The sequence below is a fragment of the Oncorhynchus nerka genome, linkage group LG23 (assembly GCF_034236695.1).
Source record: "Oncorhynchus nerka isolate Pitt River linkage group LG23, Oner_Uvic_2.0, whole genome shotgun sequence".
Taxonomy (NCBI): Eukaryota; Metazoa; Chordata; class Actinopteri; order Salmoniformes; family Salmonidae; genus Oncorhynchus; species Oncorhynchus nerka.
In genome coordinates this window covers 52,970,066-52,991,096 of record NC_088418.1, presented here as the reverse complement: position 1 = coordinate 52,991,096, position 21,031 = coordinate 52,970,066, and the positions used below count along the sequence as shown (strand labels likewise).

Sequence of the window (21,031 nt, the reverse complement as noted above, 5' to 3'; positions counted from 1 at the left end):
AATGTTCTAGATCATCTCTACGTTAATGTTCTAGATCCTCCCTAGGTTAATGTTCTAGATCCTCCCTAGGTTAATGTTCTAGATCATCTCTACGTTAATGTTCTAGATCCTCCCTAGGTTAATGTTCTAGATCCTCCCTAGGTTAATTTTCTAGATCATCTCTACGTTAATGTTCTAGATCCTCCCTAGGTTAATGTTCCAGATCATCTCTAGGTTAATGTTGTAGATCCTCTCTAGGTTAATGTTCTAGATCCTCCCTAGGTTAATGTTGTAGATCCTCCCTAGGTTAATGTTCTAGATCCTTCCTAGGTTAATGTTGTAGATCCTCTCTAGGTTAGTGTTCTAGATCCCCCCTAGGTTAATGTTCTAGATCCTCTCTAGGTTAATGTTCTAGATCATCTCTATCTCTGATCTTTCCCAGGAGAGGGTTAAGGACTACTGCTCAAGCTCATCTTTGATGTCCAGAACCAGAGAATATATTTATTTTTACCATGCAACTTTATTTGCAAGGCGTCAGAATGTAGAGATACTATAATATATAACACTGTTTCACCACTGTCAGACTGAGTTCATACGCTGTTATTCAAATGCTTTTCTCTTTCCAACTCTATACTCTGTGCCAAGTAAACCCTCTGCAATTACAGTAAACCCTTCTTCACACTTCCAATTAATTCCATAATCATAATCTGACATGACACCTTTCAAACGAATCACCTAATATGTATACCACCTCCACAGAGACAGATCGGCCTGTAGGTGACATAGCCAAGATATAACTTCACACACCAGTTGATATGACATTTTTATAGAAGTACCCACCCAAAGGAGCATGTAATGTTAACATGTCTCTGGGGGTGCTGTTCCCACCTCTCAGGTCTCTCACATCTGAAAGAGAGAGTGAGCTCTGAGAAAGAATGGTTAGAGAGCAAGACTAAGGGAATGAGAAGACATAATGAGAATGAAGCAGTGACAGGAAGAGGGAAGAAAGACAGGAGTGTGTGTTCATGTGTTCATCGAGTGGAGGTCATGAAAGGTGAAATACCACACTGGTGTTACCATGGAGACTGGAGGAGATAGAGACAGTGATTGTCCAGTGATCTCCCGAGGGCATCCAAAGAGCACACAATATATTTCTACCACAGTAACACTTCAATCTAAACATTGCTTTACTGCAGAGAAGTGTCGGTATACACGGATTTGTCTGACTCGGAGCTGGTCTTGTCCTTCCCTGTCTACAGGCATTTCATCCTAAACCTCTTTAGACAAGAGCTTTGACTGAACAACCACTAATACTACAACATCCAATTAACCTCTCTGAGGGACCGGCAAATCTTCACTCAGGATAATCACACATTCGAAGGCAGCTTATTTATTAAACATTTATGAGTCACAAAATGGTAATTCATCATCCGTTTCCGAGAACAGTTTGTGAATATGAAAACAACAAACTCTTTTAATAGCACATTATTCGAGCTTAGAAAACAACAACAGCTCCAACAGAAAACTAAAGGAATATGTCATCAGAAAGAATAACATCATCACCCTGTGAATCGCCGCAGGCACATTTCATTGGAATATCAACAGCAGAGAGCCACCGAAGTGAACATACGTACATACGTGTAAACAGAGTGCTTGGCGTGGAAACGTCCATGGTTAAAACCACATGATCATGCGGGACCTGACTGCAAAACACCACAATAGTACCTACTCTGTGTGACTGGACCCCCATTATAGATAGAGAGAGGGGAAAGAATCAAGTCCCTCGAGAGGTATAAAAATAGCAGGTATCCAATACATTCCTTTGAGTACCGTTAACTGTCACGATCAGGCTGCTGTCCCCAATTCTATGTGTCCTTCCTTGTGATCATGCAAAACCAGACTAAGGGTACAGATGGCCACATGAAACCCCACACAGATTAACAACTGAGGTTCAATCTGTGACTGACCTTAATGAGAGACTACATGAAGTGCATCCACAGAGAGTGAGATGCATATCGTCTGGGCTGAGAGTAGACTCAGTGCTCTGGTATAGACTGTATAAAGCTTGGGACCAGGGGAAGGCAATACTAGTCTGTAACAACATAGTGTGCAGGCTTTTGTTCTATCCCAGCTCTAAAACACCTGATTCAGTGACTAACCCTGCAAACCCTGGCCCCAGCTGTCCAGGGACAGAGTTGTGTACCTCCAGTAACCTGGCCTTTCTCCACCCTGTCTGACCATGTGTCTCCCCTCTGTCAGGACTAAACAATGCAGCCCATTGATCTCACTAACTGAAAGCTTCCTGCTAAATTTGCAGTGTCCACCGGATATAAGTGACTTGTTGCAACGAAACAACAACGGTCAAATCTCTTAATAAATTGCACTGTAAGAAGCAAAAGATTTTTTAGAATTCAGTGTCATTGGTTGAATGGAAAAAAGGAACCAGATGCATAGAAATGTCTTTTCAAATAATATTGTTTTTCATTTCTTCCAAATTAACATTTGGAGCTCCTCATTGGCTCAATCAGCATAGTGTTAAGTGCTACTCTGCACAATAGGAAAAGCAGAGGATTGTTCCAGCGTCCAATAGCTGAGTGAGGAAAACTGCCTCAACGGGAACAACCCCGCAAGGCATAAGAGAAGGGGTAGGGGTTCTGGGTCAGGGGTAGAGGCACGGGCGTGACCCCTCTGCCAGGGATCAGGGGTCATCTCAGTCACCCACGTCGCTGTCCTGGTCGCCGATGTACCACAGGAATTGGAAGCTGAGGGCCAGGAGAGCGGTGCCCAGGAGGTCGCCCAGGGCGGTCAGGTAGGGGATGGAGAAACTGTCTGGGTCTTTACCACTACGCCACATAGAGTACACCATCCAGTCTGCTATACACAGCAACAGGAACACCTGAGAGGCACACACACACAGAGCGAGAGAGAGTTTAATATACAGAATGACTTTACATAATGTAAATCTGTACAAGAGTAACATAATAAAGGGAGGGAGAGGGAATGAGAGAGCGCTGATAGCTTAAAGACCTATCACACAGCAACACAATTATTATCACGTGTAAATCAATGTAAGCTATTCCTGATTGTAAAGCATCACACCCCCAATATAAACAGATGCACACATACGCACATGATTTACACAGCATAGTGGTGTCCCCACCGAGACGTTGAAGCGAGGGAGAGAAATTGCCAAAAAGCTACATTACACACCTCTTTACAGACATTTTCTAAGAAACACCATGGAAACACAAAGAAAACTGAGCCGAGGAATAAGAGAGAGAGAGAGGAATGAGAGAAAGCGAGGAATAAGAGAGAAAGAGAGAGGAATAAAAGAGAAAGAGAGGAATAAGAGAGAAAGAGAGGAATATAAGAGAAATAGAGAAAAATGAGAAAGAGAGGAGAATGAGAGAGGAGAATGAGAGAGAGAGAGAGAGAGAGAGAAATGAGAGAGAGAGCATGGAGATGAGCGCTGGGCCATTGTGTTTTAGAGAAAAGAAACTGTCTGCCAGTGGTTGGTGTTATTCCTGTTTCACTGTCCAACAAACAAAGAGCTTGAAACGCTGCCCACTGCAATTAGCCCGACCAGAGACAGAGGGCCAGCATGACAGCTATACTATAAGGAATACAACTAAGCATTCAACTGATAACCATGTGTAAAGGAAAACAAAGTGAAATCTAATGTTACCAGCAGCAAATACATTATAGGGAAATGGATCATTTCAAATATCAAAATCACAAGAAGCATATACTATCTTGGGATAAAGAGGGAATTATTTTCTAACTGTGTGTGTTTCATAGGTGTGTCTTAATTCCTCGGTCCATCTAGGATTCTAACAATGATGGCTTTGAAATGTCTGTCTCTATGCAGAACGTGTTAAGTATGGAAACCCCCAAGGGTCACACAACAAAGTCTATTTGCCTCGCAACACATAGTGTGTAGCGTGCAAAGTAGGTAGCCTGAAATAACACTGACTTTACTCCTTGTGACAGAGCAGTGAATCAAACACTTCCTCTTTCTCTTAAGGCCCTCACTCCTTGTCCCGGTCTATCAAGTTCAATCTTCTTTCCCCTCTGTCCTTTTATTGAGTGTCACTGTCCACCAAATACCCCTTCGACACACCCACACCACACAGACAATCAACAGAAGAGTTTAAAAACTCTCCCCAAATCCAAATTGCGTTGTTTAAATACATTTTAGGAGAGAATCGACAGACAGACAAGCAGAGAGAACGAGGGCCAACCTCCCCTTCCACCATAACAGTACTAACTAGAGCGGTCTAATCAATGCAGAGAAGAGAGCGAAGGAGAAGACTCACAACGAGTGTAGCTTTAATTCAATACCCTGCATGTGTATTTTAATGAACGTTTGAGTTTTAACTAGTACTATTAGCATTTAGCGTAGCGCATTTGCATTTTCAGATCTCTAGATGGGACGCCTGCGTGCCAGGTAGGAGCAAGAGGTTAAATATATATTTTTTAAATTGCCTACACACAATACCCCATAAAAGACTAATCTAAAAAGGTTTTTGGAATTGTTTGCAAATTTATTACAAATAAATAAATAAAAACCTTTACATAAGTATTCAGTCCCTTTGCAATGAGACTCGAAATTGAGCTCAGGTGCATTCTGTTTTCATTGATCATCCTTGAGATGTTTCTTACAATTTGATTGGAGTCCACCTGTAGTAAATTCAATTGATTGGACATGATTTGGAAAAGCACACACCTGTCTATATAAGGTCCCACATTTGACAGTGCATGTCAGAGGAAAAAAACAAGCCACGAGGTTGAAGGAATTGTCCGTAGAGCCCCGTACGGGATTGTGTCGAGGCACAGTTCTGGGGAAGGGTACCAAAAACAGTCTGCAGCATTGAAGGTCCCCAAGAACACAATGCCCTCCATCATTCTTAAATCAAAGAAATTTGGATCCACCGAGATCAGCATCATGCTGTAAGGATGTTTTTCAGCGGCAGGGACTGGAAGAAAAGTCAGGAGAGGGAAAGATGAACGGAGCAAAAGTACAGAAAGATGCTTGATGAAAACCTGCCCCAGAGCGCTCCGGACCACAGACTGGGGCGATGGTTCCCCTTCTAACAGGACAACGAACCTATGCACACAGCCAAGACAACAGAGGAGTGGCTTTGGGACAAGTCTCTGAATGTCCTTGAGTGACCCAGCCAGAGTCCCGGACTTGAACCCAACCAGAGCCCCGGACTTGAACCCAATCGAACATCTCTGAAGAGACCTGAAAATAGCTGTGCAGCGACGCTCCCCATCCAACCTGACAGAGCTTGAGAGGATCTGCAGAGAATAATGGGAGAAACTCACCAAATACAGGTGTGCCAAGCTTGTAGCGTCATACCCAAGAAGACTCGAGGCTGTAATCACTGCCAAAGATGCTTCAACAAAGTTCTGAGTAAAGGGTTCTAACTACTTATGCAAATGTAATATCATTTCTGTAATTTTTTTATACATTTGCAAACATTTCTAAAAACCTGTTTTTGCTTTGTCATTATGGGATATTGTGTGTAGATGGATGAGGAAACAAAATGTGGAAAAAGTCAAGGGGTCTGAATACTTACCAAATGCACTGTATATTTGCATGATTTAGCTTATTAGTTATTCATAATTAATGTTTGGTTGCTGCATGTGTCTGGCAACGTCTCCCATCTTTACTTATAGAACATATTCTGGGCGTTCTGCCAAAAAGTCTAAGGAGGGGGTCATGACCGTCTCCCCCTCATATCTCTACCCAGCACCTACAGGAACCAATGATTGTATGAGACAAGATGTACAATTCAAGGCTCTGTTCAGAGAACAAAATGTTCCTTCACACTAGCTATCTACTTCGATCTAACTAATTGTGGAAGACATTGATGATCCTGGATGGGCCTCTTTGTAGTGTCCATGTCAGACTTGAGAGGTGGGAAAGGCACAGCCGGAATTGCATGACGCCATCTCTGAAACCATTGAAGCCCCATTCAAAGAATCCTACCAAGGAAAGTGTGGGAAAGCAAAGGGAATTCTCTAAAGTAGAGGGAGAGAGGTTGAATTCTCAGAGAGAACACACCGTTCTTAGTAGAGGGCAGAGTCGAGGGCAGAGTCGAGTGCAGCAGCTGAGGATGTGTAAGAGAGAGAGAGAGAGAGAGAGACTGCTGACTCGGAGATAACACCCTGAGCAAACACAGCACAGGTAACTTTCCACTCCTCAGAGAGAGAGAGAACAGCCTGAACAGGCACTGCACACTGGGGTTGCTCACAAGCATAGGGCAACATTTCTATTTACATAACCACAGAAACATTGAAGCAATTTAGGACCAGCAGTTTAGTTGAAAGATACCACTGTCCTCTCTGTTGGACTGCAGAGATACATGTTCTCAGACAAACAAGGTATTCTTTACTTTATAGCAGGCATGGAGAGGGGGATAAGTGCATCACATGTAAATACAATAAATCCTACTTTATTTAAGATGAATTGAAACAACCTTTTCATGTGACAGAGATATTACCAGATATCCTTATTAAGGACCTTTAAAATAGTAATTTTCACACTACCGTCTGTTCAAAACTGACACTTAGTTGTGACATTAAAAATCATGTTGGGTGATTGACAGGGGTGATGATTAGAGGGACAGCAATTCTCAGCTCTCCTTACAGTCTTCACACACAGATCACTGATCCTAGACCAGTCCTTGGTGGTTGGAGGGGTGCAGAGGGATGGACAGTTCTGTAGGAGGTGGAGGTGGTCCTCAGTGTGTGAGAGCTGCTCCAGTTCAGTGCTTCTCCTCTGTAGCTCAGTGATTTCCTGCTCCAGGTCTTTAATGAGCCCTTCAGCCTGCCTCTCTGCTGCTTTCTGCTTCTCAACGGCTGGCCATGCCTTCCGCCTGGCTACTCCAACCTCGGCCAACAGCTCCGCCCCCCCCGCAGCTCCTCGCCCAAGCCTCTCCAGGTTCTCCTTTACCCAAATCCAGATAGCAGATGTTCTGAAAGAGCTGCAAAACCTGGACCCGTACAAATCAGCTGGGCTTGACAATCTGGACCCTCTATTTCTGAAACTATCTGCCGCAACCCCTATTACCAGCCTGTTCAACCTCTCTTTCATATCGTCTGAGAACCCCAAGGATTGGAAAGCTGCCGCAGTCATCCCCCTCTTCAAAGGGGGAGACACCCTGGACCCAAACTGCTATAGACCTATATCCATCCTGCCCTGCCTATCTAAGGTCTTCGAAAGCCAAGCCAACAAACAGGTCACTGACCATCTCGAATCCCACCGTACCTTCTCCGCTGTGCAATCTGGTTTCCGAGCCGGTCACGGGTGCACCTCAGCCACACTCAAGGTACTAAACGATATCATAACCGCCATCGATAAAAGACAGTACTGTGCAGCCGTCTTCATCGACCTCGCCAAGGCTTTCGACTCTGTCAATCACCATATTCTTATCGGCAGACTCAATAGCCTCGGTTTTTCGGATGACTGCCTTGCCTGGTTCACCAATTACTTTGCAGACAGAGTTCAGTGTGTCAAATCGGAGGGCATGCTGTCCGGTCCTCTGGCAGTCTCTATGGGGGTGCCACAGGGTTCAATTCTAGGGCCGACTCTTTTCTCTGTATATATCAATGATGTTGCTCTTGCTGCGGGCGATTCCCTGATCCACCTCTACGCAGACGACACGATTCTATATACTTTCGGCCCGTCATTGGACACTGTGCTATCTAACCTCCAAACGAGCTTCAATGCCATACAGCACTCCTTCCGTGGCCTCCAACTGCTCTTAAACGCGAGTAAAACCAAATGCATGCTTTTCAACCGATCGCTGCCTGCACCCGCATGCCCGACTAGCATCACCACCCTGGATGGTTCCGACCTTGAATATGTGGACATCTATAAGTACCTAGGTGTCTGGCTAGACTGCAAACTCTCCTTCCAGACTCACATCAAACATCTCCAATCGAAAAATCAAATCAAGAGTCGGCTTTCTATTCCGCAACAAAGCCTCCTTCACTCACGCCGCCAAGCTTACCCTAGTAAAACTGACTATCCTACCGATCCTCGACTTCGGCGATGTCATCTACAAAATGGCTTCCAACACTCTACTCAGCAAACTGGATGCAGTCTATCACAGTGCCATCCGTTTAGTCACCAAAGCACCTTATACCACCCACCACTGCGACTTGTATGCTCTAGTCGGCTGGCCCTCGCTACATATTCGTCGCCAGACCCACTGGCTCCAGGTCATCTACAAGTCCATGCTAGGTAAAGCTCCGCCTTATCTCAGTTCACTGGTCACGATGGCAACACCCATCCGTAGCACGCGCTCCAGCAGGTGTATCTCACTGATCATCCCTAAAGCCAACACCTCATTTGGCCGCCTTTCGTTCCAGTACTCTGCTGCCTGTGACTGGAACGAACTGCAAAAATCGCTGAAGTTGGAGACTTTTATCTCCCTCACCAACTTCAAACATCAGCTATCCGAGCAGCTAACCGATCGCTGCAGCTGTACATAGTCTATTGGTAAATAGCCCACCCATTTTCACCTACCTCATTCCCATACTGTTTTTATACTGTTTTTTATTTATTTACTTTTCTGCTCTTTTGAACACCAATATCTCTACCTGTACATGACCATCTGATCATTTATCACTCCAGTGTTAATCTGCAAAATTGTATTATTCGCCTACCTCCTCATGCCTTTTGCACACATTGTATATAGACTGCCCATTTTTTTTCTACTGTGTTATTGACTTGTTAATTGTTTACTCCATGTGTAACTCTGTGTTGTCTGTTCACACTGCTATGCTTTATCTTGGCCAGGTCGCAGTTGCAAATGAGAACTTGTTCTCAACTAGCCTACTTGGTTAAATAAAGGTGAAATAAAAAATAAATAAAATAAATAAAAAAATTCTCCTCAATCACCTCAATGAGCTCAGTCTGGCTTCTCTCAACGGAGCGAACCAGAGCAGTGAAGACCTGTACACTGTTTGATATCTCCCTCTCTGCATCTTTCTGACTCCGATCTACTGAATGTTTGATCTCCTGAACCTTCTTCAGTCTCTCCTGGATCATCTGCTGTACTTCTGCCTCAGTCTTCCCAAGTTCAGCCATCTTCTCTCCATACTCTTCCTCTAGATGGACAGTGTCATGAGTCATGTGGTCTGTTTTCAAGCACAAAGACACAAACACAGTCTTACAGGTCAGTCCTACATAACAGCTCCAGGAGTCTCTTGTGCTTCTTACACATCCTGTCTTCCAGGTTCTCCATAGGGTTGATCAGCTTGTGTCTCTTTAAGGCTGGGACTCTCTGATGAGGCTCCAGGTGAGTTTCACAGTAAGAGGTCTGATACACCAGACAGGACTTCAGGACCTTGAGTTTCATCTCAGTGCAGAAGTCACAGGACACTTCTCCAGGCTTGGCAGGGGACTCATCTTTACCTCTGACTCTCATCTCCTTAAAATTATCTACAATCTCTCTGAACGTTGTGTTGACACAAAGCTCAGGTTCTCTATAGAACTTATCCTTACATAAACTGGTACAGGTCGGTCACTGGTATCCCAGCATCCTCTGATACAGGTCTTGCAGAAGTTGTGTCCACATGGAATAGAGACAGGCTCAGTGAACACATCCAGGGGGAAATATGGGAGAAATATCAACCGATCCTCTAAAAAAAGTCCTCTAGAAGTTAAACCAAATACACGTGTTCAAAATATAAAAATAAAACAGGAGAAGCCATGTTCACAGCAAAGTTCACTTGATCTTGTCCTGGTAAACAGAGTGCGTCTGTTGATGTTGACTCCGTTCTTATTGCCCTTAGATTAATTAGAGAACCACAGGAATAAAAGACACTGCATAGTAGAGATTTCTGAAGAACCGGGAAGTTTAGTTTCGTGTCTGATATAGAAGCATCTCCACTTTACTTTTACATCAGCATAGTAACGTCAACAGCCCCCTCTTTGCCTGCCTGTCTGCTTATGGCTGCTCTCAAAAGGAACATACAGGTAACTGCCAAAATAAAAGGAAACACTTGAGTAAATGAGGGATACAAAGTATATTGGAAGCAGGTGCTTCCACACATCACATCTGCATAGGGTCAAGTATAAAAATGCTGGTCAGGCCCAGTTGCACATTATTTTGGCTACCATGGCTAGAAGAGGAGATCTCAGTGACTTTGAAAGAGGGGTGATTGTTAGGGCATGTTTGAAAGGAGCTTCAGTGATGAAGACATTTTATTTAGTTTCATGTAATGTAAGACAATCTGATGAGCTGAGTCGGAGGTCAAAGGGGGCTGAACATCCTGATTTACATTCGAGTCATTTAGCAGATGCTCTTACCCTCTTACCCACATTTTTGTACTGGTCCCCAGTGGAAATCGAACCCACAACCCTGGGGTTGCGAACATCATGCTCTACTAGCTGAGCCACACAACCATTTAGCCTTTCAATTATCCTCATTAGAAATAGCGACTGAACAAGATGTGTTTTAGAGGCGTGCTTTGGGTGTCTCTTGTGTATATGTTTGTGTTCGCGTGTGTGTTCGAACGTGGGAAGTGTTTGTACTTTCACACTGCCGAAACAGTACACAGCTAGTCACTCACCGTTTTAGATAGCTTGAAACGGTCTAACAAGGTCTTGTGTCTGGAAGTAGCCTGGACTGGCAAGCAAGCTAGTCAACTTCTTTCACAGATTACAGTGCCTTGAGATTAAATATTTCTCTCACCCATCTACACACAATACCCCATAATGTCAAAGTGAAAACATGTTTTTAGAAAATGTATCTAATTAAAAAGAAATGAAATACAGAAATCTCATTTACATGAGAATTCACACCCGAGTAAATACTTTGTAGAAGCACCTTCGGTGGCGATCACAGCTGTGAGTCTATGGGTAAGTCTCCAAGAGCTTTGCCAACTGGATTGTACAACATTTGACCATTATTCTTTGTACATTTCTTCAAGCTCTGTCAAGTTGATTGTTGATCATTGCTAGACAGCCATTTTCAAGTATTACCATAGATTTTCAAGCCAATTTAAGTCAAAACTGTGACTAAGCCACTCAAGAACATTCAATGTCAGCTTGCTGAGCAACCCGTGTAGATTTGGCCTTGTGATTTAGGTTATTGTTCTGCTGAAAAGGTAAATTTCTCTGTGCTTATAGCTAAATTCCATTTCTTTTTTTAAACTAAAACACTCCATAGTTCTTGCCGATGACAAGCATACCCTTAACATGATGCAGCCACCACCATGCTTGAAAATATGAAGAGTGGTACTCAGTGATGTGTTGTATTAGCCCCAAACAAAACACTTTGTATTCAGTACAAAAGTGTAATTTCTTTGCCACATTCTTTGCAGTTTTACTTTAGTGCCTAATTGCAAACAGGATTTATGTTTTGGAATATTTTTATTCTGTACAAGCTTCCTTTTCACTCTGTCATTTAGGTTAGTATTTTTGAGTAACTTCAATGTTGTTGATCCATCCTCAGTTCTCTCATATCAGAAACACTAAACTCAAACTGTTTTATAACCACCATTGGTCTCATGGTGAAATCCCTGAGCAGTTTTCTTCCTCTTCGGCAACTGAGTTAGACAGGATGCCTGTATCTTTGTAATGACCAGTAGCGGTGCGTGGGTAAAATCCCTGGGGAAGCCAAGCCATAAAAAAAGCCATATTACAACCTTTGTGTTGCGATAATTGCGTTGTTTGCACTATAACCTGTTAGTTCACATCCCTTGCCACCGTGATATATAGGCCTAAGGCTGAGACAATAAGAAGACACAGTGGCAGAATAAATTCAACCACACCTTTACTTCATCACAAAACCAGAGAGCAATCTCTGTACGGGGAATTCCAAAAAGCTAATTTCAGATAACAAACAGTTAGTTACATGACCTACAGCATTGCACAAGCAAGTTAAGGTTTCCAATATTTTCACACCACTAAACTATTGATTTAGAACCAGAGAGTTACTGCAAGTTGCAAAGAAAACAGGAGCTGCCTCCACCATTTCAACAAATTACCTATGATTAGTATAATACAATGATTTTTTAAATTTAACCTTAATTTAACCAGGTAGGCCAGTTGAGAATAAGTTCTCATTTACAACTGCGACCTGGCCAAGATAAAGCAAAGCAGTGCGACAAAAAACAACAGAGTTACACATGGGATAAACAAAAGTACAGTCAATAACACAATAGAAAAATCTATATACAGTGTGTGCAAATGGCATAAGGAGGTAAGGCAATAAATAGGCCATAGTAGCGAAGTAATTACAATTTAGCAAGTTAACACTGGAGTGATAGATGTGCAGATGATGTGCAAGTAGAAATACTGATGTGCAAAAGTAAGTAAATAAAAACAATATGGCCACGAGGTATACCTACGAGGTAGGTAGTTAGATGGGCTATTTACAGATTGGCTGTGTACAGCTGCAGCGATCGGTAAGCTGCTCAGATAGCTGATGCTTGAAGTTAGTGGGGGAGATATAAGTCTCCAACTTCAGTGATTTTTGCAATTCGTTCCAGTCATCGGCAACAGAGAACTGGAAGGAAAGGCGGCCAATTGAGGTGTTGGCTTTGGGGACGACCAGTGAGATATACCTGCTGGAGTGCGTGCTGTTATGGTGACCAGTGAGCTGAGATAAGGTCGGAGCTTTATCTAGCAAAGACTTATAGATGACCTGGAGCCAGTGGGTATGGCGATGAATATGTAGCGAGGGCCAGCCGACGAGAGCATACAAGGTTGCAGTTCTGGGTGGTATATGGGGCTTTGGTGACAAAACAGATGGCACTGTGATAGACTGCATCCAGTTTGCTGAGTAGAGTGTTGGAGGCTATTTTGTAAATGACATCGTCGAAGTCGAGGATCGGTAGGATAGTCAGCTTTACAAGGGTATGTTAGGCAGCGTGAGTGAAGGAGGCTTTGTTGCAAAATAGGAAGCCGATTCTAGATTTAATTTTGGATTGGAGATGCTTAATATGAGTCTGTAAGGAGAGTTTACAGTCTAGGGGTGAGATCTTGCGTGGAGCCCCAGATCGAGGGAGATTATCAGTGGTCTTGTATGTCTTCCATTTCCTAATAATTGCTCCCACATTTGATTTCTTCAAACCAAGCTGCTTACCTATTGCAGATTCAGTCTTCCCAGCCTGGTGCAGGTCTACAATTTTGTTTCTGGTGTCCTTTGACAGCTCTTTGGTCTTGGCCATAGTGGAGTTTGGAGTGTGACTGTTTGAGGTTGTGGACAGGTGTCTTTTATGCTGATAACAAGTTCAAACAGGTGCCATTAATACAGGTAACGAGAGGAGGACAGAGGAGCCTCTTAAAGAATAAGTTACAGGTCTGTGAGAGCCAGAAATCTTGCTTGTTTCCCTGAAAAGTTGCATATCACGGGGACTATTCGATGCTAGTGCAGTAAAGGGCTTTATCTGTTCTTAGTTCTACATTTTTTTGACAGGGGCATGCTTATTTAAGATGTTGAGGAAAGCACTTTTAAAAGAACAACCAGGCATCCTCTACTGACCGGAATGAGGTCAATATCCTTCCAGGATACCCGGGCCTGGTTGATTAGAAAGGCCTGCGTTTGACAGTGATGAGGGGTGGTCGTTTGACCGCGGACCCATAACGGTTGCAGGCAATGAGGCAGTGATAGCTGAGATCCTGATTGAAAACAGCAGAGGTGTATTTGGAGGGCAAGTTGGTCAGGATAATATCTATGAGGGAGTCCATGTTTACGGAATTAGGGTTGTACCTGGTGGGTTCCTTGATCATTTGTGTGAGATTGAGGGCATCTATCTTAGATTGTAGGACGGCCGGGGAGTTTAGGTCACCTAACAGAATGAAGTCTGAAGATAGATGGGGGGCGATCAATTCACATATGGTGTCCAGGTCACAGCTGGGTGCTGAGGGGGGTCTACAACAGGCGGCAACAGTGAGAGACATTTCTGGAGAGATTCATTTTTAAAATGAGAAGCTAAAATTAGCTAAAATTAGAAACAACGACAAATGAAATACAACAAAAACAATTTAGCCCAACGAAGCTGGAAGTGGCTGTCCATGGTGTGGCTAAATATGATGTGGCTGTCCATGGTTCTGATTTCTGTATGTACAGTTGAAGTCGGAAGTTTACATACACCTCAGCCAAATACATTTAAACTCAGTTTCACAATTCCTGACATTTAATCCTTGTAAAAATTCCCCATCTTAGGTCAGTTAGGATCACCACTTTATTTTAAGAATGTGAAATGTCAAAATAATAGTAGAGAGAATCATTTATTTCAGCTTTTATGTCTTTCATCACATTCCCAGTGGGTCAGAAGTTCACATACACTCAGTTAGTATTTGGTAGCATTGCACAAGCTTCCCACAATAAGTTGGGTGAATTTTAGCCCATTCCTCCTGACAGAACTGGTGTAACTGAGACCGGTTTGTAGGCCTCTTTGCTCGCACACACTTTTTCAGTTCTGCACTCAAATTTTCTACGGAATTGAAGTCAGGGCTTTGTGATTTTGCACAACTTTGGAAGTATGCTTAGGGTCATTGTCCATTTGGAAGACCCATTTGCGACACAGCTTTAACTTCCTGACTGATGTCTTGAAATGTTGCTTCAAATATATCCACTTAATTGTCCTGCCTCATGATGCCATCTATTTTGTGAAGTGCACCAGTCCCTCCTGCAGCAAAGCACCCCCACAACATGATGCTGCCACGCCCGTGCTTCACGGCTGGGATGGTGTTCTTCAACTTGCAAGCTTCCCCCTTTTTCCTCCAAACATAATGATGGTCATTATGGTCAAAAAGTTATATTTTTGTTTCTTCAGACCAGAGGACATTTCTCCAAAAAGTACGATCTTTGTCCCCATGTGCAGTTGCAAACCGTAGTCTGGCTTTTTTATGGCAGTTTTGGAGCAGTTGCTTCTTCCTTGTTGTCGATATAGGACTAGTTTTACTGTGGATATAGATACTTTCGTACCCGTTTCCTCCAGAATCTTCACAAGGCCCTTTGCTGCTGTTCTGGGATTGATTTGCACTTTTCGCACCAAAGTATGTTCATCCCTAGGAGACAGAACGAGTCTCCTTCCTGGGCGGTATGATGGCTGTGTGGTCCCATGGTGTTTATACTTGCGTACTATTGTTTGTGATGAACTATTGTTTATTGATGAACGTGGTACCTTCAGGCATTTGGAAATTGCTCCCAAGGGTGAACCAGACTTGTGGAGGTGAACAATTATTTTATTTTCTGAGGTCCTGGCTGATTTCTTTTGATTTTCCCATGATGTCAAGCAAAGAGGCACTGAGTTTGAAGGTAGGCCTTGAAATACATCCAAAGGTACACCTCCAATTGACTCAAATCTGCATTTTGAAATTAAGTACTCGATTGAGGAACCATAATGCTAATTATATGCGTGGGGTACAGAGACGGGGTAGTGATTACATTTTTTAAATGTTAACCACTATTATTGAACAACGAATCCATGCAACTTATTATGCGATTGGATAAGCACATTTTTACTCCTGAACTTATTTGGACTTTCCATAACAAGAATTTGAATTGCAATTTGACATTATGGGGTACTGTGTGTAGGCCAGTGACACAACATCTACATTTAATCAATTTTAAATTCCGTCTGTAACACAAAATGTAGAAAAGCCAAGGTGAAAAATACTTTCTGAAGGAACTGCATATACTTTTTGTTATTAGGCCTACATGTACATTGACATTATTTGCAGTTGTCACTATGCCAATGAACACACCCTGAAAGCACCGAATGGGCTTGTGTTACCACCTTATTAATATGCAGCATGCAGTAGGATGCATTGATCTGTTGATTGACAGGTGTAGGACTGTAGAACGATAAACTTTCCTCGAGTGTGGATGCTCACCAGCGTTTTATACAGTGCATTCGGAAAGTATTCAGACCCCGTGACGTTTTCCACGTTGTTACTCTAGACTTATTCTAAAATGGATTCAAATAAACAATTTCCTCAGCAATCTACACACAATACCCCATAATGACACAGCAAAAACTGGTTAAAAAATTTGAGCAAATCAATTACAAATAAAAAACAGTAATACCTTATTTACATAAGTATTCAATTCCATTCGGTGCTTTCAGGGTGTGTTTGGAGTGGCAGGTAGACTAGTGGTTAGAGCGTTGCAAGATCGAATCCCAGAGCTGTCGTTCTGCCCCTGAACAAGGCAGTTAACCCACTGTTCCCCGGTAGGCCATCATTGTAAATAAGAATTTGTTCCTAACCTAGTTAAATAAAAAAAATACAAATAATAATAATTCAGACCCTTTACTATTGAGCTCAGGTGCATCATGTTTCTATTAATCCTCCTTGAGATGTTTCTACAATTTGAGTCCACCTGTGGTAAATGCAATTGATTGGACATGATTTGGAAAGGCACACAGCTGTCTATATTACAGTCCCAGAGTTGACAATGCATGTCAGAGCAAAAACAAAGACATGAGGTCCAAGGAATTGTCCGTAGAGCTCCGAGACAGGACTGTGTCAAGGCACAGATCTGGGGAAGGGTACTAGAAAATGTCTGCTGAATTGAAGGGCCACAAGAACACAGTGGCCTCCATCATTCTTAAATGGAAGAAGTTTTGAACCACCAAGACTCTTCCTAGTGCTGGCCTCCCGGCCAAACTGAGCAATCGGTAGAGAAGGGCCTGAGGGTCTCACTGACAGAGTACCAGAGTTCCTCTGGGGAGATGGAACAACCATCTCTGCAGCACTCCACCAATCAGGCCTTTATGGTAGTGGCCAGGCGGAAGCTACTCCTCAGTAAAAGGCACATGAAAGCCCACTTGGAGTTTGCTAAAAGACACCTAAAGACTCTCCGACCATGAGAAATAAGATTCTCTGGTCTGATGAAACCAAAATTGAACTCTTTGGCCTGAATGCCAAGTGTCACGTCTGGAGGAAACCTGGCACCATCCCTACGGTGAAGCATGGTGGTGGCAGCATCAGCGGCAGGGACTGGGAGATTAGTTAGGATTGAGGGAAAGATGAACGGAACAAAGTACAGAGAGAGATCCTTGATGAAAACCTGCTCCAGAGCCTGGACTTGAACCCTGTGCAGCTGTGCAGCGACACTCCCCATCCAACCTGACAGAGATTGAGAGGATCTGCAGAGAATGGGAGAAACTCCCCAAATACAGACGTGCCAAGCTTGTAGCGTCATACCAAAGACTCGAGGCTGTTATCGCTGCAAAAGGTGCTTCAACAAAGTACTGAGTAAAGGTCCTGAATACTTACATAAAAGTTATATTTCAGTTTTGTATTTGTAATAAATTTGCTAAATGTATGGGGTATTGTGTGTAGATTGAGGAGGGGAAAAAAACGGTTTAATCCATTTAGGAATAAGGCTGTAACGTAAAAAAATATGGAAAAAGTCAAGGGGTCTGAATACTTTCCGAATGCACTGTAAATTAGTCTATAGTTATCGTTATTGGCTTAGTTGATGGCCCTTAACTCAGACACAACTGACGTTACTACAACCAAACTTGTAGGCCTAGCTAATGTTAGCGAACGTGAATTAAATAAATATGACATAACACCTATACTTGTTCAGGCCTACTTGAGTTTTATGCTCTAAATGGACTCCTTAAAATAATTGACTCTGGCAAGTTTGTCACCCACCAAGGTGGGAAGTAAAGCAGAAGTCGAAGCCTTCACTTCCATTGTTAGGCTGTGCCCATAGCAACGTTTGAAAATTAGGTGTATAGTTGCAACACCCTCCTTTGGGAAGCATGCCTACGCACCTTCTTTCAAGTCCCCTCCCAGGACTACCAGGGCAAACCTCCCCCTTTTGCACAAAGGCATCTCTGACACAAGCAGTAAAGACATACAAAGCAATGCGAGGACTTACCACTAGCACAATCAGAGACCACAACCCCAGACCAAGAATCAAGTTCCCCTGTTTCAAGCTACTTTAAAGGATTCATATAAATATCATTGAGAGAAAGAGAGAATTCCTCATTGTCCCCTGTGAAAGAGGGAGGCTATGGCATTACATGTAAATATGGGGGGGGGAAACCCTAGAAACCCTTTTCTATAAGCATTTTATTAGGGAATTATTTATTACAACTTTTTAGGAGTGGGGATATGTTTACTGCTTTGATTTTTCATAACAATGAGAGAGACTAGATATCATTAAGGAGTTTAAGGACATAGACAAGCATTTGTGACATTCATATGGCACTGCAGTCTCCAAAGAATGCCCATCAACTATGCTTTAAGGATAAACTCAGTCTGTCATTGACAGGAGAGATGATCAGAGGGGCAGAGTTTTTACCACCATCATTAAGACAGGGATTGAAGAATGGATATAGTTTCTCAGTGAAGGTGCAGCCAGTGAAAGAGTAGATATGAGACCTGGCCTCCACATCATAAAAGGAGACCTGACCCTCCTCATAATCCACAAACACCCCCACCTTCTGGGGCTTCTCTCTCAGGGAAAGCAGGACACTGGCTTTAGCACGAACGTTGTATTCTTCATTCCTCAGGCACAGAGTCCAGCATCCATTCTCAGCGCTCACTGTGATATCCCCCTTCCTGTTAAGGGACTCTCTGGCCACTCCTAAAACCCACTTAGTCTTTCCCTTAACCATCACCTCATAGTAGAATCTCCCCGAGGACAAGTCCTCCTTTCCCAATACACAGACAAAATAATTGAACCTCTCTGGGTAGTCTGGGAGATTCTGTTTTGTATCTCCATGTTTCACCTGTTTCCCATCCTCAGACATGATGAGACCATGATGTGCTGTATCAGGGTCCAGAGTCACATCTACTGCATACTGCTGAATCTTCTTCAACTCAGCATCACACAACATCTTCACTTCACTTAAAATAGTCTCCTCCACTTGAGACACAGCTCTCCTCACAGTCCCCACACACATATCACTGTGAACACTGATCTCAGACCAGTCCTTGGTGGGTGGAGGGGTACAGAGGGATGAACAGCTCTGTAGGAGGTGGAGGTGGTCCTCAGTGTGTGAGAGCTGCTCCAGTTCAGTGCTTCTCCTCTTTAACTCAGTGATTTCCTGCTCCAGGTCTTTAATGAGCCCTTCAGCCTGCCTCTCTGCTGCTTTCTGCTTCTCCTCAATCACCTCAATGAGCTCAGTCTGGCTTCTCTCAATGGAGCGAACCAGAGCAGTGAAGATCTGTACACTGTCTGATATCTCCCTCTCTGCACCTTTCTGACTCAGATCTACTGAATGTTTGATCTCCTGAACCTTCTTCAGTCTCTCCTGGATCATCTGCTGCACTTCTGCCTCAGTCTTCCCCAGTTCAGCCTTCCTCTCTCCATACGCTTCCTCTAGAGGGACAGTGTCATGAGTCTTGTGGTCTGTCTCAGTACAGAATTGACACACACAAGTCTGGTCAGTCCTACAGAACAGCTCTAGAGGTCTGTCGTGCTTCTTACACATCCTGTCTTCCAGGTTCTCCATAGGGTTGATCAGCTTGTGTCTCTTCAAGGCTGGGACTCTCTGATGAGGCTCCAGGTGAGTCTCACAGTAAGAGGTCTGACACACCAGACAGGACTTCAGGGCCTTGAGCTTCATCCCAGTACAAACATCACAGGACACTTCTCCTGGTTTGGCTGTGCGTTGCCCTGGACTGCTGGTAACTTTCCACTGAACAGACTTCCTGAACTGAGCAACCATCTCAGAAATGAAAGTATTGATGCGAAGCTCAGGCCTCCTGTAGAATTTCTCCTTACATAATGGACACTGGCACAGGTCACTGGTATCCCAGTATCCACTGATACAGGCCTTGCAGAAGTTGTGTCCACATGGAATCGAGACCGGCTCAGTGAACACATCCAGACAGATAGAGCACAGGAACTGCTCTTCAGACAGGAGACTGCTGGAGGTGGACATATCTAGACAGAGACCAAAGGTGAAACCATAAAGCATTTCCTGGACTCAGTTGGTTCTCTATATTAAAAATAACCAACTCAATAATGGATCCAGAGTTGTCAAGCAAGCCAGACATTAATTCTAACCAATCTTCTGTATTGACATCTTTAAAAAAAAAAAGGTACCAGCCCGTTTCACTACTTAATTGTGAAAAAGACCTTTACCAAAGGCAGACATGTTTAACAAGCGATCATGCTACGGTATGAGGTTTATGTTACTACTTGTCCAGGTAAATGTTTTTTTAAACTCACCTGTGTTGATGTTGACTGTTATTAAGATTCCTAGATTAATAAGGCGCTCAGAGACAGAACGCAACGTAGTTGTGTAGCAAGACTTCTGACGAGGAGTAGGGTTTCAGTGCCTGATACAAGTCTCTTCACTTTACTTTCACTTCAGCAACGTATGGTTTGCTTATTGCTTCTCTTAAAGGTACAGAGCGAACATATTTACACGCGGCTGAACACTCTAAAACAGTGCTTCCCAACCCTTTCTGGTTACTGTACCACCAACTGAATTATGCTCTGCCCAGAGTACCTCTGAAGTAGCACCTCATGTGCATTTTACCAGTAGGCCTATGGTGTCTGGAGTATGCTCAAGCACCCCCTGTGGATAGGCCAAGTATCCCCAGGTGTCCTAGTACCCCTGGTTTGGAACCACTGCTCTAAAACAACTACGGCCTGCTCTTCTCGATCTGTTAATACTGTAATAATGTTATCATATACCCTCCTGCTCATAGTATGTAGTAGAAATGGCAACTAACATAGGTCTTCCTTCCTATAAAGACCAGTGAGTAAGCATTGACACCCAGACTATCAAAGCTAAGTTGTATGGAACCAAGACTCCCAGGATGGCAGTTAGGCCTTGCTGTGTACAACAATCCACCAGGTGTGCGTTTGCAGAGAGCAAACGCGCACCTAGAAAATACCACACATTCCTGATAGTATAAGCACCAATTCACATTCTGAGCCTTTGCTTCCATAATCGATCCTAATGCCATCAAAGTGGTAAAACGCACACAAGTCAGACTTCCTCAGGGATAAAATCAGAGCTCTAGGAATGCTTAGGATACACACATTTCTACATTTACATTCTACATTTACAGATGCTCTTATCCAGAGAAATCTACAGGAGC

At 43.3% G+C, this 21,031-nt stretch overlaps 1 protein-coding gene across 2 annotated transcripts in view; it reads right to left on the bottom strand.

Annotated features, from left to right (window-relative positions):
- Positions 1 to 1,353: 1,353 nt before the first annotated feature.
- The window catches only part of LOC115121439 (solute carrier family 41 member 2-like), a 40,270-nt gene continuing 20,592 nt past the window's right edge, over positions 1,354 to 21,031 (bottom strand). The window contains exon 11 of one of the 2 annotated variants that reach the window (XM_029650528.2): positions 1,354 to 2,875. In XM_029650528.2, the coding sequence (XP_029506388.1) occupies positions 2,690 to 2,875 (186 nt within the window). In that variant the 3' untranslated portion in view covers positions 1,354 to 2,689. Of the gene's footprint in view, positions 2,876 to 19,449; positions 19,863 to 21,031 lie in introns of those variants that run through there. The other variant, XM_065008249.1, reaches the window with a different exon arrangement.